General features: G+C 35.9%; 1 protein-coding gene across 7 annotated transcripts; it reads right to left on the bottom strand.

The window, feature by feature from the left end:
* Nucleotides 1-143: 143 nt before the first annotated feature.
* LOC144478443 (uncharacterized) lies at nucleotides 144-16,125 on the bottom strand. Of its 7 annotated transcripts, none has more exons than XM_078196319.1 (12): nucleotides 15,882-16,125; nucleotides 14,804-14,971; nucleotides 14,339-14,728; nucleotides 13,909-14,261; nucleotides 13,061-13,817; nucleotides 12,869-12,977; nucleotides 11,769-11,897; nucleotides 2,969-11,639; nucleotides 1,952-2,115; nucleotides 1,467-1,521; nucleotides 1,161-1,234; nucleotides 144-1,027 (listed from the first exon to the last, which is right to left on the bottom strand). In XM_078196319.1, the coding sequence occupies exons 2-11, from the start codon at nucleotides 14,963-14,965 to the stop codon at nucleotides 1,210-1,212; spliced, it is 10,815 nt and encodes a 3,604-aa protein (XP_078052445.1). In that variant the 5' UTR covers nucleotides 14,966-14,971; nucleotides 15,882-16,125; the 3' UTR covers nucleotides 144-1,027; nucleotides 1,161-1,209. The 7 variants fall into 7 exon arrangements, 6 of the variants coding, with proteins under 6 accessions (XP_078052445.1, XP_078052446.1, XP_078052447.1 ...); XM_078196320.1 differs by having other exon boundaries at nucleotides 12,911-12,977; XM_078196321.1 differs by lacking the exon at nucleotides 11,769-11,897.
* Nucleotides 16,126-16,625: the final 500 nt, after the last annotated feature.

Raw genomic sequence — 16,625 nt, 5'->3', positions numbered from 1 at the left:
ATTGACATTTTCATGAAAACAAAGCATCGACTTTAATACCATAATAAGCATAAAGAACCAAGTGACATCGTAGAAACTACTTACTAATAAATGCGTATCTAATAAAACGAACAGAACATTGTCCGGGAATAAAAACACGTCCATGCAGAAATATTACGTCTTATAATTTATTTATACGCCGATGCTCACAATCTCTGTACAAAATTTCGTGAAAATAGAAAGTTCGAATCATCGTGGTGAAAGAATAACGGACAATCACGGCACCTTCGTTCATGGACAAAATGCTAATTAACGATATTGTTTCAGTTATTCTGACAGGCCAGCGTTTTCTTTCGAGTAGGTTCGAGTTTTCTCCCCGAGCGGGGAACAATTCTCAGAAAACGTTCACGATAAACGATCGACAAGTCGTTTGTAAAACAATTTACATGAACGCGTTTCAACGTAACGATCGTGAGAACGTTAAAGAGTAATTATTGGAACAAACACACTTCCCGAACGTCGGACAACGCCCGGGAAACATCTTACAATATTAACAGTTTCGTAGCTAATAAAATAACTGAAATATACAGTTCTCTCCAAGGCAATTCTTCGTTTATAGTGCACCTAGAAAAAGGATGGCTATACAACGATTATAGTACAATTAAAGTTATCTCCTCGCACACTCTTCTTCTCTGAAGAGGAGCGACCTCTCAGTTCGGAAAGCCTAGAAAAGCGCAGCGCTCCGTTATCGGAGCTCGAAAGCGACGTTATCATTAAGGGTCGTCGCGACACGAATTTACAAATACTTTTCTTCAATCCCTGCGGTTCCAATACGATCCGACATGCTTCTCCCAAAAGCACGACGATCTTACGACAATAAACATAGACAGACCGGTATCACACGATGGCATTTCTTCATCATGTCCGGTATAGTCTCATTACAGGAATTGTCTTGGCAGTTGGCACTTGGCAGGAATGTATCCAGAAGGCAAGGAGAGTGTCCACTACACCGTTGTCGAGATCTCACATGTGTACCACTTTTGGCGTGCTACAACAAAATCATATGTAAAGCGAAACCTTTTTCGGTTAAACTCGGGATTAGAATATTGTTAGATTGCATACACGCGATGAGAATAATATCGACGCGCACTTTGAAATAATCGAATGTTGGAAAAAATTACCTCAATTTTCTTCTTTTTCTTTACCAGTATTAACTTCTTTGATTTTTTCTTAAATCGTTTCGTAGACGTCGGATCTTTATATAAAATTAAAAATTTAATGAAATTCAATGTTCGGCCAAGAAAATTATTACTATGGGATATGATATTCGATTTTATATCCAATTTTTTATTACTTGTCTATGAAAACTGGCGGTTCTTATAGATTTCGAGGAGCGTTTTAATTACGACTCTACACCTCTATTGGCCGATTAAAAAAACGAATAGTTGATTGAATAAACACAATATTTGAATAAATGTTAAGCCTACCTTTTTCCCCATAACCAGTTTAGTAAAACGCTTGATTGGCTCTGAACGTCCCTAGCTGTAAACAAATTCAGGTTATTCTAATGTCATTTTGTACTTCTTTAAATTGAACCATAGCTTTCAAAGCACGTGTGCTAATTCAATTAGAATGACTAATATCTGTTTCCGATTGTGTCTTTATAAATCGTGATAATTAAATGAACATAATACGGATTAACAAGTTACCTACCAGGGAACTCAATTTTTCATAGACGTTTTTAATAATCATTTATTACGTCTATTAAGTTAATAATTTTGATTTCTCAGTAGGTAAAGTGTTAATATATTTTGCACATTCAAAAGAAATTGCAGCTGAACTGTTGCAAGTGAAGAAGACTACGTTATGGTAGTAAACTACGCAAAAAGCAAAAACAAAATCATATTTACACTAAAATAAACGAATTTTATAACGTTAATCAAAGGTAATATCAACGTTTGATGATACATACATAATGTGTAATTTGCATTGACGAGCCTGGCAGCTGCTTCAGGGGGCAAAGTACTTAGGACGTCTTTGTGTGCTAACAAAGACATTTGCTGTGTGTGCCTCAACTCTCGTTCATCCCTCAATCGTACATCTTTCGCGTGGCTCACCGTGTGTAACTGTGACAGCCTAGAGGGAAAACTAGCTTTTACAGTAAAACAAGGAGCGTACGTACTACTGGTATATTATTAACACGTTCCCTTAACGCTATGTTATTTACAGTCGTATTATTTAATATATTAATAAGTGAGTTTACAAAATGAATTTTTGAAAATGTAACAATTCAATCAATGTATTCAACATTAAATAATTACCGAAATTAATATTACGTCCACGTAGGGGCACATATTATAAACGAATATGAATGATAAATAATGATAGTAGAGTAAGATTTTATATTCTTATAAATTAACAAGATGTGACCGTCTTAAATGGACTGTTCGGAGGAACAGTAATTTATTTAAAGTGCGAACTATTGTATACAAACAAAACGATTCAAGGTACAAGTTGAATTTTTAAACAAATACGTATCACATCTTTGCATCTATCAAATCTGGACGTACTTCAATAGTTTATTTATACGAAACATTTACTTCTTGGTGGAGAAGATTCTTTCGAGACTTCGAGTGACATTTGTGAATGGTACGGCGTTTGAGGAAAGGGTGGATCAACTGGTAAAGCTTGTTTTGCGGTTTCCTACATGCTAAGCAAAGTTAGGATTAAATACGCTACGATCTTTTTTGATTGTATAGGATGCATAAAAAAATGATAGCATAGTTTCACAGGTCCATTGATTTCATGAGCAATCATTTTCTTACACCTCCATACAATATGAAAAACTACAAAATATTATTCTATGAAAAATCCATTGCTTCGTAAACAATTACTGAAATAGGGTACTATGTCAGAAGAGAAGAGATATTTTTAATTACAAAGGATATTTGTGAGGACAGTATATAAGAAAAACTTTGAGAATACGTACTTCAGAGCAAGAGTCTCCTTGTCTTCGTCAATCGGTGCATCGATAGCCTCTTTCGCTATTTCGACTGGTCCCTCGGACTTGGAAGGTGAGGGGTGCTCTACAAGGGGTTCGGAGCTTCCAGAAACGGAAGGTTCGTTCGTCAGGCTGACATCGGCGTTACTACTTTTTCTAAGTTCTTCGTTCACTCTAATCGCGTTGGATAGTCGCAGCTGCAGTACGTCTCTTTCTTCGAGCAACTGCATCAATTCGTACGTCAGTTCCTCGCACCTGACATCTCGTTGATGAAGCATGTACATAGCTAGTTCTAATTCCTGTGAAGTGGATGTTCCGGCTTCTTCACCAGAGGCCTGTCCGCTTTGAATAGCGGACACATCCACGATAGGAACATCTTTCTTCAGCACGTTCTGAATTAACTCGTATTCCTTCACTTTGTCCTCCAGGAGCGTCTTCAGCGAATTAATCTCCGTTTCTCTGGCTACTAACGTATTCTTCAACTCCTTCAGTTGTTTTTCCTCCTCGTCGGAGAGGGCCAGCAACTCCTCTATACGAACATCCTTCTCATGAATTAGCACCCTCAAATTGTGCAATTCCGTGTCTTTAGTGATGCTTAACTCGGCTAGTCTATGTTCCTTGTCTGCCAAGTCGGCACCCAAATGAATAATTTCTTCGTCTTTGCTGCCTAAGATCTCTTTCAACTTTCGTTCCACTAAGGAAGAATCTTCCAGCTCAATCTTCATATTTTCAATATCTTTGTCTCTTAGCTGTAACTCGGCTAGGATATTTCTGTTCTCCATGGACAATCTTTCCTTGATCTCATTGATCTCTGCCTCCTTTTCTTCCATTTTCTGTTCTAAGAACTCCGCCGCCTGTATACGTATCGCCTCTTTCTCCATGTTCAGTCTCTGTATGGCATTTTTGGTTTCCTCGGAGAGCCTTTCGTACTCTTCCAGACGAGTCACTTCCTTTTGTAACGCAGCGATCATCGATTTCAGTTGTTGAATCTCCTGCTCCTTACCGTAGAGTTCCGTGGTCAGCCTCTGCACCATTTCCTGCAGCTCGAAGTTATCGGATTGCGGTTCCATGCTTGCTTGGAGGGACAACTGCGAATCCTTCTCGGCAATCACATACTTCAGCTCGTTGATCTCTTGTTCCTTAGTGTGCAATTCGTTTTGCAACTGAACTATTTCTTCATGATCTTCTGGGGACCGTCGAACCTTCGTCGAAGCAATTGCTTCTTCCTTGGTTATGAATTCCTGACTCTTCGTTTCGACTAACTGTACCAAACCTTCAATTTCCTTATCCTTTTCTGCAGACTTCAACGCAGCCTCTTCCAGAGAATAAGTTAGCTCGGCCTTCTCATTATAGAGACCGTTTATTATCTCTTGCATCTCTTGAATTATATTGGGATACGTGTTCTCGTTCGCAATATATTTCAGATGATCGATCTCCTCTTGTTTTTTGATTAATTCAGCTTGTATAGAATCTATCGTATGCTGCAGCTTTGTGGTGTCGTCGCACATTCTGAAAACCGGCAATCCGTCTATGATTTCGGAAGAACTCTGTTGTGGCTGCTCCTGCTGTACTGTCGACAACCTGTCCAGTTCCATTTGCTTCTCGTTCAACAGCTGGTTATTCTTATCCAGCAAACTTGTCTTCTCGCTCAAGTTTTGTCTGGTCTCGTTCAAAGCAATCTGTACAGCTTCCAATTCTGCACTGAAACGATTGATCTGCTCACTCTTTTCCTGCAGTTCATTCCTTAAAGCATTAACCTTTTGTAATTCTGCTCGAAGCTCGTTAATTTCTGCATTTCTGCTTTCCAGATTTAGTTTACACTCGGCTGACTCCTGAGTGCAGTATCCTAAAGCGGTTTCTTTTTCCATTAAAGTAGCTTTCACGACTTCGAGTTCCTGCTCCAAGCTCTGGATACGTGAAACATGAGTTTGCACTTGAATGGAGATCTCTTCAGCCTCTTTCAGACGCCTCTGTAATTCTTCCTCGTTTTGTAACGCTTGTTTTTCTTTCTCACTTAACTGTTCCTTCAGTGAGATCAGGTTCATTTGAAGAGACTCCTGGATCGATTCCTTCTCCAACAAATTGTGTCTCAGCAATTCTAACTCTTGTTGTTGCACCTCGAACTGACCAGTGCTGCTTTCCTTCTCCAGTTGACAGATATTCACAGATGCTTCCAATGCCGATAATCTCTCGTTCAACTGTCGAATCTCTTTTTCCTTCTCCTCGATCTCTATAGCATGCTTCTGCATAAGCTCCTGGGTTGCTTGGCTCACTAAAGAACTGACTGTTTCCACGCTTTGTTGCTGAATAAACTCGTTTTCCTTCTCGTTCAGAGACTTCTTTAAATTCTCCACTTGTTGCTTCCTCTCGTCGAGCTCCTGATTCAGTTGTTGCATAGATCCCTGCAATTGCGTTTTTACTTCCTCATGATCAATATATTGTCTTTGAAGTGCTTGCTTCAAGTCAGCCACTTCCTGTATCCTGACATTCAATAAATCGGTTATCTCCGCCATCGACGTGCTCATACTAGAAATTTGTTTCTCCGACGATGTAGTTACATCGGACAACTTCTCCCGTAGACTTGTATTTTCTTGAACAGCTTCTTGCAAACTTTTCTGAAAACTGTTCGCATTCGACTCGGATTTCTCGAGTTGCAGATGCAAGTCAGCGATGTTCATCTCTAACTTGCTGATCTTCTCTAAATACTCTTCTTTTAGAAAATCGGTGTTCTGCCTCATCACCGTCACCTGGTCGTTGGCGTCCATCAAGCTCTGCTCGTACTGCTTCCTCAGCAACTCGTACTCCTCTCGAGATTTGCTCAACATGCTCTGCAACTCCGCAATCCTTTTGTTTAGATCATCCACGATCTGAATGGACTCGTTCTCTTCCACTGTTCTTTTCGACTCCAATGTGGACAACTTCTCCTTCTGCTTCTCCAAGAAATGTTGCAACTGTTCGTTCTCGGTAGCCAGTGCTTCCATCTCGTCTTTCAGATTGTCTAGTTCGTCTTTGTACTTTTTACAGAGATCTTCCAGGTTTTCGCCGTCGACAGATCTTTTCTGACGTTCAACCGGTTTGGCTACTTGTTCAGAAGCAACATGAGTCACTTCTTGAGAAGCGTTGCTGTCTGCAGCGCCAACTGCACTCTCCTGTAAACGATGGTCCAGGAATTGAACTTTGTCCGACAACTCCTTGTTCCGAATACGAAGCACCTCCATGTCCATGCATTGTCTTTCTTTCATTTCCATGTACCGCTCGTTCGCAGCGACGAGAATATCTACCCGTTTAATCAGCGATTCTTTCTCAGCAAGCATGTTCTTCTGCTCCTCCCTTACTTCGTTCAACGCCTTCTCCAGCTTGCTGATCTGAGATTTCAGCTCTTCCTCTATCGCAGAATCCAGCTCATAAAAATCGCTCGTTGATTTTTGGATCTTCAACTGCTGCTGAAGGTTTTCCACCTGCACCTTATACTCTTTGAGTTTCTTTATCATCTTGCCGCTTCTTAACTGAACATGATTGTTCTCCTCCTTCAGCGTGTCCCTCTCCTTTTCCAAATCTTTTATTCGATCTTGAAGATCCTCCACCTGCGCTCGTAACTGCGTCTCTATGTTAGAAACTAATGGTAAACTTATATCGACTTGTTCACCGATGAATTCAGTGTCTTCCTCGGTCCAGCCCCAGGTTTCGTCATCGACATTAAGTTTTTCGGAAGATCCGGCGTCCCAGACGTTAGTTGGAGTTGTTTGAAGAACATTTTCAGCGACTGGTTTCAAAGAATCTGGCACCGTGCGAGTAATTACGGGTTCCTCTTGAGGTGTTGACTCTTTGGTAGATGAATCAGTGAAAGTGGACGTTTTTTCCGCAGTCTTGTAGGCGTCTTCCAAAGCTTGAGTCAGATTAGCTACCATTTCCTTGGCTTCATCCCTTTCACGTGTGGCTTTCTCGATTTCTAATTGCATATTTTTTCCAATTGCTACAGATTCTTTCATCTCCGCCAATAATTTAGTTGAGTCGCTCAGCTGTAACTGCAACAAATCTCTTTCCTTGGTAATATTCGAAACACGAATTTCCAAATCACGTATCAGTTCAGTATCCGTCGAGTTCTTTAATTCTTCTTCTAAATTGGCAATTTGTTGTTTCTGGGACTCCAACAAGATCTTCTGGTGGTCACGCTCTGCGGTCAGCGTTTCAATTAACTCCTTTGTAGCAGTCGACTCCAACGCTCCTGTTAATTGCAAATTAAGGATGTTTAGGTCCGCTTTTAATGAATCAATATATTTGTCCTTTTCAGACAGGAACTGTTCTAAGTTTGCTTGAGATGCAATCATCTCCTTCCTCGAAGTTTCCACATCTTCAACGCATTGGCTGTAGTTTTGAGACATATGAGACCTCTCATCGATCAATTGCCTTTGCAAATCGCTGACCTCTTGAGTAAGATTCAAACATTGTGCCTCCTTCTCACTCAACTGAGCTTGAAGTCTTTGCATTTCTGCGTCACCTAGAATATTGGAATCAGCGGCGGTTGTTCCAAAGATTTTAGAGGCATCAAATAATTGAGGCACGTTGTCTCGTTCGCTGGATGCAAAGTCCACAGTAGGCGCTTCTCTTTTACTGACTGATTTCTCAACGAACGATTCGCTTTGATTTCTGTAAGTTTCTAACTCAACTTTTAGATTCTCTATTGTTTTCTCACTCGCAGTTTTATCAGTCTTTAAAGACTCTATTTCTTCTTTGAAGTTATTTCTTGCGTCCTGCAATAATTGTTCCGCTTGCATTCGTTGCTCCTCTTCGGATTTTAACAGTGCACTTTGGGAGTTTAGTTCCTGTTCTAACTGAACTGCACGCTGCTGAATATTTTGCAACTCTTGTTGTACGTTTAACAACTTCGATTCGCTGTCCTCGCATTTCTTCATTAACTCAGAATTCAAGGAATCAACATTTCCCAATAATTCCGCATTCTGCTTGTTTTCCTCCAATGCTTGTTCAGTTGCAATTACTTTTTCTTCTAGAGTAACGTTTGCAGATTGTAAACCTTCGATTTTGTCTAATAAATCTTTATTTTCCTTTAGAGCGTCATCTAATTTTGTTTTAACTTCTTCGTGATTCGAAACGAGTGCGTTATACTGGAACAACAATTCGTTATAGGGATCCTCCAGTGACCTGTTTCTCATAGCAGTTTGGTTCATCAAATCGTTGAACCTAAGAGCCTCTCTCATCTGAACGAAATTACCAATGTAATTTGCCAGCTCATTATCTAAATTCTCTATTTCTGCCTCCCGTTCTTGTAGTTTCGCTTCTAACGCTTGCACCACCGTTTGACACTGTTCGCAATGGTTGCAATGTTGTGTACCAGGAATTTTAGTCTCATCCTCAACAACTTCTTCCTCCTCGGTTTGAGTGGTGACTGTAGTGGTACTGCACTCCCTTTGCAGCTGTTCCAGTAACACCCTTCGATCCTCCGACTCCTTCTCCACGTTCTCTAACTTCTCATTGATCTGTGACTGTTTTGACGACAACAAAGCATTCTCGGCTATTAGATTCTTTATTAATGCAAGCTGTTCAACGTACTCTGCTTCCATAACCTGCATTCGAACACTTAGTTCCCTTGCTTTCTCTTTAACTTCGTCTAGCTCCAATTGTTGGCGCTCATTCTCTGTAGCAACCTGCTGTCTGTAAGTTTCGTATTCAGAAATCACGTTCTGTTTCGCTTCTTTTTCTACTGCGAGTTCAACTTTTAAAGAATCCAATTGCATTTTAATCGTTGTAGTTTCTTTTTCTATCTCTGTGATCTGTTGCATGAACAAGGATATTTTTTCGTTAGAATTAGTCAAGTCACTTGTAAGCTTATCGATATTCGTAAAAGCCTCTGCACTCTCACTCTTCGCTTGTATTAATTTTTCTTCTAAATCTGCTATCCTCGTGTCCTTTTCGCGCATCAGGATTTCCACATCCTGAATCTGCTTATTTTTCGCCTCCTTTTCATCTTTCTCGGTCATCCATTTTTCTTCGAGCTCGGTGACCCTAGCCTCAAGTTCCTGGCACATCGTTGACTTCTTTCTTAAATTCGCCGCTATTTTCTTCATCCTCTCTAACTGCGTTTGTATCTTATCCTCGGAGTCTTTCAATTTTTGTTCTAACTCAGCGACTTTAGCTTCCAAAGTAACTTTAACTTCTTCAGTTACATTTTGACCAATCAGCATTTTTTTCTCTAACAATTCGCTATTCAATGCCTCACATTCTTGAGTCTTAGATTGGAGATCTATGATCAATTCCTCGACTCTTTGACTTTGTAATTCCATGTCCTCTGTGTGCTGCTGCTTTAGTTGCTCTATCTGCCTGTATCCGGTCCTCAATTCCTCTTTTAAATCGTCAACAATGCTTGCATAGTAGGCTGAAGTGTTTTGCAATTCTTGAATACGTTTTTCATCCTGATCCTTGCTATTCTTGAGCTCTGTGATTTCAGTATCCAAATGATCCTTTTCTACTAGAAGATTTGAAAGTTCTTGTTGCTTTTCATTCAATTCTTGTCCCATTTCATCATTCTGTTGAGACAAATTCTTTATTTTCTCCAATAAATTATTATTTTCTTTCGCGGTAGCATTAAACCTATATTGAGACTCATCAAGAATCATATCCTTATTCTTTAACTGCTCTAATAATTCGTTGTATTCTTTCAAGGGTTTAGATTCCTCTACCTTCTCGTTCAAGTCAGTAAACTCTTTTCTTAAAGAAACTATTTCTACTTCTCTATCTCTCATCACATTCTTAAGACTCGCAATTTCCTCGGAAGCAGATATCAATAAAGCATCCTTCTCTTGGATTAAAATTTTCAAATTGCTCAGTTCATCCTGTAAACTGTCAATCGCAATCATTTTGTTTTGTAGTTCCATATATTTACCATGTAACTCCTGATCTTTTTCTTCAATTTGTTCTTTCATCTTTACAATTTCATTTTCCTTTTCAGTTATTGCTACTTGTTGTTCCTCAATCTTTGACTCGTATGAAGTGGTAGTATCTTGTAATTGCTGCTTTAACAAATTATTTTCTGCATCTTTTGCCTGCTTCTCTTCGAGTAATGCTCCTTTCGCTTCGTGCAATGCATTAAATTCTTCTTCAATAGAAGCTTTCTCCATTGACGACTTGTGAAGTCTCTCTTGTATTTCCTTCAATTCGTCTGCCAAACTTACAATTTTCTGTTGAGATGTTTGATAATTGTGAATCTCTTTATCCTTTTCTTCTAATTCTTTCTCTTTATTCGCCAGTTTAACTTCAAACTCTCCAATTATACCAGTTTGTTCAACAATCGTTTTCTTCATATCTTCAACTTCTTGTTCTAACGAAACGATAAATTTATCTGTCACTTGATCATCGGATACTACTTTATTTAATTTTTCCTGAAGGGTTTCTACTTGTTCGTTTAGCTGCTGTTTCTCTTTATTCAATTTTTCTAATTTTTCAAATAATTCTGATCCTTCACTAGCAGGATCGTCGGGTAACATTTGATTAATTTTGTTGTATAATTCATCTTTCTCTTGCGTTGTAGCCACTAATTCTCCCTTCAATTTTTCATTAAACGTTTCAAGATCTGACAGTCTGTTAAGTATATTCTCATTTTCTTTTAGCAATTCTTCCACTCTTGATGCAAGACCAGAATCCTGAACTGTGATTTCACGAGATTTTTCTAAAGCATTATGTAATTCCTTTATCTCTTTTTCTAGATGAACTTTTTCTTCCAATAACACATCGATTTGTGTTGATAGATCAATTTCCCTCTTCGATCTTTCTGTAGTATCCTCTGATCTAATGGTTGAAATCTCTACAGTTAAAGTTTCAATTTGCTTTTGCAAATTAGTATTCTCTACTGTAATCTCTAATAATTGTGCTTTAAGGTTAGATAATTCCGCAGATTGATTACTGTTTTCTTCTAGTAAACTATCAACTTTTGGTTGCAAATCATCGTTAGATTTCGATTCCTTTCGACTGGTTTCTATGTATTCCAATTGCTCCTCTAATTTCGTAAGTTTGATTATTAATTCATGATTTTCTTGAGTAAGGAGATCGATCTTCGTCATACTCTCATTGTGCTCTGGAATGCGATCAAATGATTCTGTTGATCCTGTATCAGAGGATCCTTTCTCCTCTACACGATTTAACTTTATTGTCAAGTCATTGATCTCTTGAGTCAACTGATCAATTTTCTTTAACAGTTCATTTTTGTCTGTATCGTTTATAGTTTCAAACGATTCTGTAGATCCAGCATGTGAATTTCCTACCTCTTGAACTTTGTTTAATTTGAGAGTTAATTCATTATTCTTCTGAATCAGATCTTCAACTTTCTTCAACAAATCACTCTTATCCATGTCTTGTAACGCTTCAAATGACTCGGTAGAACCAGAGTCGTAGGCTCCTTTTTCTTCGATTTTCGTTATTCTATTATGTAAATCAGTATTTTCCTGTGTCAGAACTTCTATCTTCCTAATTAATTCATCTTGATTCTCCTCCGATGAAGACTTCAATTTACTTTCATCTCGTAGTTTCTGCAAGGATTCTAATTGTTCTTCGAAATCAACGACTTTCATTTCTGCAGTCACCCGTAGATTTTCAGACTCTGCATTTTCTGCTTCTAAAGATGAAATCTCCTGCTTCGCCATATGAAGCTCTGTAACGTACATTACACATAAATTTCCCAGTAATCGACTTATCATGTTTAAAAGTTTAAGTTCAGAATTTTATATGCAACATTAATTAATTTGAAAATTAATGTAAAATACAAGATATAATCAGTTACCTTGCGTGAGATCCAATTTTTGATTCTCTAATGCAGCAATGGCTTCAATTTGCATTTCAATTTCTTTTGCCTGATCAAAAACTTTACTTTCGAGGTAAATAATCTGTTCTTGCCAGTCTCCTGCCGAGGCTGTGCAAATTGTACAACATGCCAATGATGCATATAATTGACATTATATCTATATATATGTATATATTAAATCTTAATGAATGGTAAGTGCAAAGCAAGCAAATTAAAAACGTAAAATAATTAAGATATTTAATGTTAATTACTTCTAAAGAATTAGTTTCTTCAATATTGTAATAAGCATGGTTGATAGCTTTAAAACCACAAGTTTTGCAAACAACTACGACAATCACTCAAAGCAAATAAGAACTGGTTGTTTGTTACTTCATTTGTTAATGTTGCACAGCATTAATTATACATTATCCTAAATCATTTCACATAATATATAGTATATAAATAATACAGTAGTATATGGTAAATGGTACTTAAAAAATGAAAAAGTAATGTAATGCATTGTTCATGCAAATAAGTTGACTACACTAATAATGATATAATAGTATGAATTGTATGAACTTATAACATAATGTTACAATCTAAGAAATAATTCTATTTTCATAAAATTAGATTATAGCAAACTTTGACAAGTAAAGTAGGTACCATGTTATATTAAATTATTAAAACGTATCCCAAGTAATATAATCAATTAGTGTTCTGTATAAAGGCTTAAACAATTTAGCATATATCTAACTAATTATATAAGAATATTCCATCACCAGAAATTAGCATATCCCTAACTGTATCAATATCAATATTCCTTTGATAGAATAAGCATCACGAAAAAAAATATTAACAGTGTATTTCAAACGACTATTTCGTTTAAAATCAGTTCTCAAACAATACAATAGAAGTGCTTTGTACGTATTATCAAATATATGTACATAGACATTGGAATTTGTCTGCAGCAAGGATAGTAGGGCTATGGATAATAAATTGCTTCGAGAATAATATAGACGGACAATGCATTGCACGTACAATTGATAACAAAACTAGAACAATGGAAACAGCAATGACAGAATTTCTGCCCTGGTTCCTACCTTTAAGCTCGTCAAAGTCTACCAGATTCAGCTGAAGGTTACCTTTCTCCTCCTCTAGTAATGCCACTTGATTCGCCAGTCTAACAAGTTCTGCATTTGTGTCTGATACCTGAATCAAGATATTCATACATATAAATAGTTGCTTTTTGATCATTTCTGTTTTCAGTTAATACTTAAAGGAAAATATTTTACCATTTTAAAACTCTCCAGTTGCTTTTGCAAATTCTTTATTTTACTTTTATGTTGCGCTTTCATTTTAATCATGCTTCTATTCAAGTCCTCTAATTCTTTGGTAAGTTTCGCCACTTTTTCGTCTGTATCAACACTTTCATCTGGTAATTTGGCTACAATATCACTTTTTTCTTCTTCGAGTTTATGTACTAAAGTTTCAAGATCAGTAATTTTATTTGCATAGTCTTCATTTTTAAGTGTCATATCTGCTAACAATTTTTGCAATTCCGCCTTAGATTCTTCTTCAAGAAGTTTATTAGACTGTTTCAGCTCCTCCACTAAATTTTCAAGTTCAACTATTCGATTGTCCTTTTCTATCACTGCACCATTACCATTGGCGGATATATTCACTATTTTATTTTGCAAATCAGCAATACTTTTTTGCAATTCATACTTCTCATCTTGTAATTGTTTGTGACTATGCTCCAATTTTCCTAATTTATATTGCAAATCATCAATCGATGGGTCTCTTTCTATTCCAGCACCAGATTCCAGTTTAAATATTCGCTGATTAGCTTCTGCTAATTTAATTTCATAATCTTGCAGCTGTTGAAGAAGATTATCATTTTTCGCTTTAAGTGATGATTCTATAAGTACAAAATTTTCTTGCATTGATTTCATTGCTTCTTTGGTTTCTACCAATGTATCCATTGTAGACCGAGAAAAATCAGCACTTGCCGATTCGGATAACTTCTGTTTGTTGACTTCTTGTTCATACCTAAATACAAACAACAAAATCATCAAGTTTTGATGAATGTTTCTTAAAATATTATGAAATCTATTTTTGAGGAAAGAAATTGTAATATTACCGGTTAACTGATTCTTCTAATTCCGTTATTTTATTATCTCTTTCTTGTAATTGCATTAGAAGATTTTCATTTTTATTTTTTAATGAAGATTCCAGAAGTATAAAATGTTCTTGCATTGTTCGCATTTCATCTTTTGTGTCTTCGAGAGTGTCCAATGTTGTTTTACCTTTTTTAGAGAGATCTGCAGACATGAGCGTAACTGCCTTCATTTTTGATTCAATAACAGAATCTTTTTCTTTCAAATTTTCTTGGAGATCTATAACAGTTGCTTCCAGTTCTACAATTTTATTATTCAGTTCTGTAATTTTATTTTCTTTTTCTCGAATGCTCTCAATTTGTACTGGTGACATCACCTACAGTCAATATTTTAGATATTATTTTAAACTACATGTTTATTAATGAAAAGATAACAAAAGTTTTAAACACAAACCTCTGAAGTGATCATGACTGGTTTGATAGGCGTGACAGATAGTTGATCCTTTTGTACGTTTATTACTGCTAAATCTTGATGAGACACATCCTTCTCTCCTAGCTGTTGCCTAATAGCCTCTACCTTCTCTTCCACTGCACGTTTAGTTTCAGTTCTTTCTTTGTTACGTTGTTCGAATACCTTTCTGTCCTCTGCTAATTTCTTTTGGAGTAAAGTAGACTTTGCTTTTGCAGTTTTTGCCTGACCAATATCTTCGATAGCTTTGTAAGAAGTGCCAGGTAATGTTGCATCAGATGTATGTGATGTATCTTTAGGTGCCATATGTCCTTCTTTATTCTTACGTGATAATTTAGCTCTTGATTTAATTTTTGAAAGTCTTCTGGCATATTCCTGAATCAAATCAATGTTCATAGAAAATATTTAAGAAGTTTGAGTTAAATGTTTATATAAAAAATGTTCACTTACCTGGACCTCTTCCTGCTTTTTTGAACTTGATGTGCTCTTCGTCATAACTTCCTCAAGGGATTCCAAAGGACTTTTGTTTTCACATGTTTCTTTTGCTTGCACCACTAAGTCTGATGAACCTCCTTCTTTTTCTCCTGGTGGCTCCCCTGACGTATCCCACATTGTGAACTGTATAATTAATAACAATAGAAACCACTTCATTATAATTTATATTAAATAACATAGACAATAAAACTCTTGCGAGTAAGAAATTATGAAGTCAATGGCAGTGAAAGTTCTTATAGAGTGATCAGACAGTGTGTCACCCACTGCTCTCATTTTCATAGACTAATTGGATGAAAGCTCGACTGAGGTAAACTAATTATATTATTCTCATGTATACATACTGACTGTCATAATATACGTAGGTTACCTTGTGGCAAATTTAATTCTTATAGCACAACATATAAGCATGAACCTTGATACGTTTTCAAAAACAATGTATAATAAAAGTTAAATAAAAAATTTTTTATGCAAATAAAAGATATGTCAAATTTGGTTATTACACTTATATAGGAATGGATTCAAATAGTTTTATTTGGACATTTCAATAATAATCTAGATTTGAATAAACTTAAAATTTTAAGTATTCAAAATTCATGTAATTATGATATTAGTATAAAAAGGTTATATAAAATATTATTGCATACAAAGATGACGTATTTATTTATGCAATGTACATTAAAATATAATAAAATATAAAATCCATTCAAAATTTAAGATATAAAATTGACCATAATGTAATTAAAACTAACAATATAATGAAGTTAACCTCAAAATATTTTGATTTCATTAGTAGACATGTATATTGTACTCAATCGAAAAATAAACTATCAGCATCCTAAAAAGTACATGTAATTTGACAAATAAATTCGAACACGTAGCAAAATGACGTAATTCGTATTATGAGAAGAAATTAATGGTATTACTAATTCATGTTAAGAACAATAAACATTACATAAAATTAAACAAATTCTTGTAATAGTATAATAGGAAGACACAATTTTGTAGAAGAAATTGTCTTTTGAAGTATATTCACCTTTATTTATATTCCAGGAATTGTCAAGATGGAAACACGTCACTGTTCGTGCACATAATTTACTAAAGACCTTTCACCACTTACATTTGTCCATACTCCACTGCAAACACATACATGTTTTTTTTTAGCTTTAACTTTACAATAATTACAGTAATTTTACTAATTATTGTACATAAATGTTGTGCAATTCGTTACTTTACACTTCCAAATGTAAAGTCTACATCACTCCTTTTACAGCCGGAAACAGTTGGACACTCTAAGTGTGATAATATTTCCTTAACTCGTCGCTAGAGGTCTACACAAGTTTGCCACGAATTTTCACAAGATTTTCAACAGTATGAATTGAAACTTGAAAACCAAGATTTAAATAATTTTTTCATTTACATTTTGTTACATAATATATATATATATATATATATATATATATATATATTTGTTCTTTTATTTCATAAAAAAATCATGTTTAATTTATTTATGTAGTGTTTTAAGCAATTAGTAATACTTAAGCGTAGATGTAAATACAGTCAATTTGATAATTATAAATTATCACTATATATTTTTGAATATTTATTTATATAGTTTAATATATGTAGAATAATGTATAAAACAATTGCATTCCAACTTGTGATACATGTATCAATGAACACTACGACACAACAGGTGATAACAGCTGATTCATATGTAACACAAAGTAAAGCGATGCTGTACAGATTCTGTACGATAAAGTGTTTGTCAAAGGAAAGT

This window comes from Augochlora pura, chromosome 2 (assembly GCF_028453695.1).
Source record: "Augochlora pura isolate Apur16 chromosome 2, APUR_v2.2.1, whole genome shotgun sequence".
Taxonomy (NCBI): domain Eukaryota; kingdom Metazoa; phylum Arthropoda; class Insecta; order Hymenoptera; family Halictidae; genus Augochlora; species Augochlora pura.
This window is presented reverse-complemented; position numbering and strand designations above follow the sequence as displayed.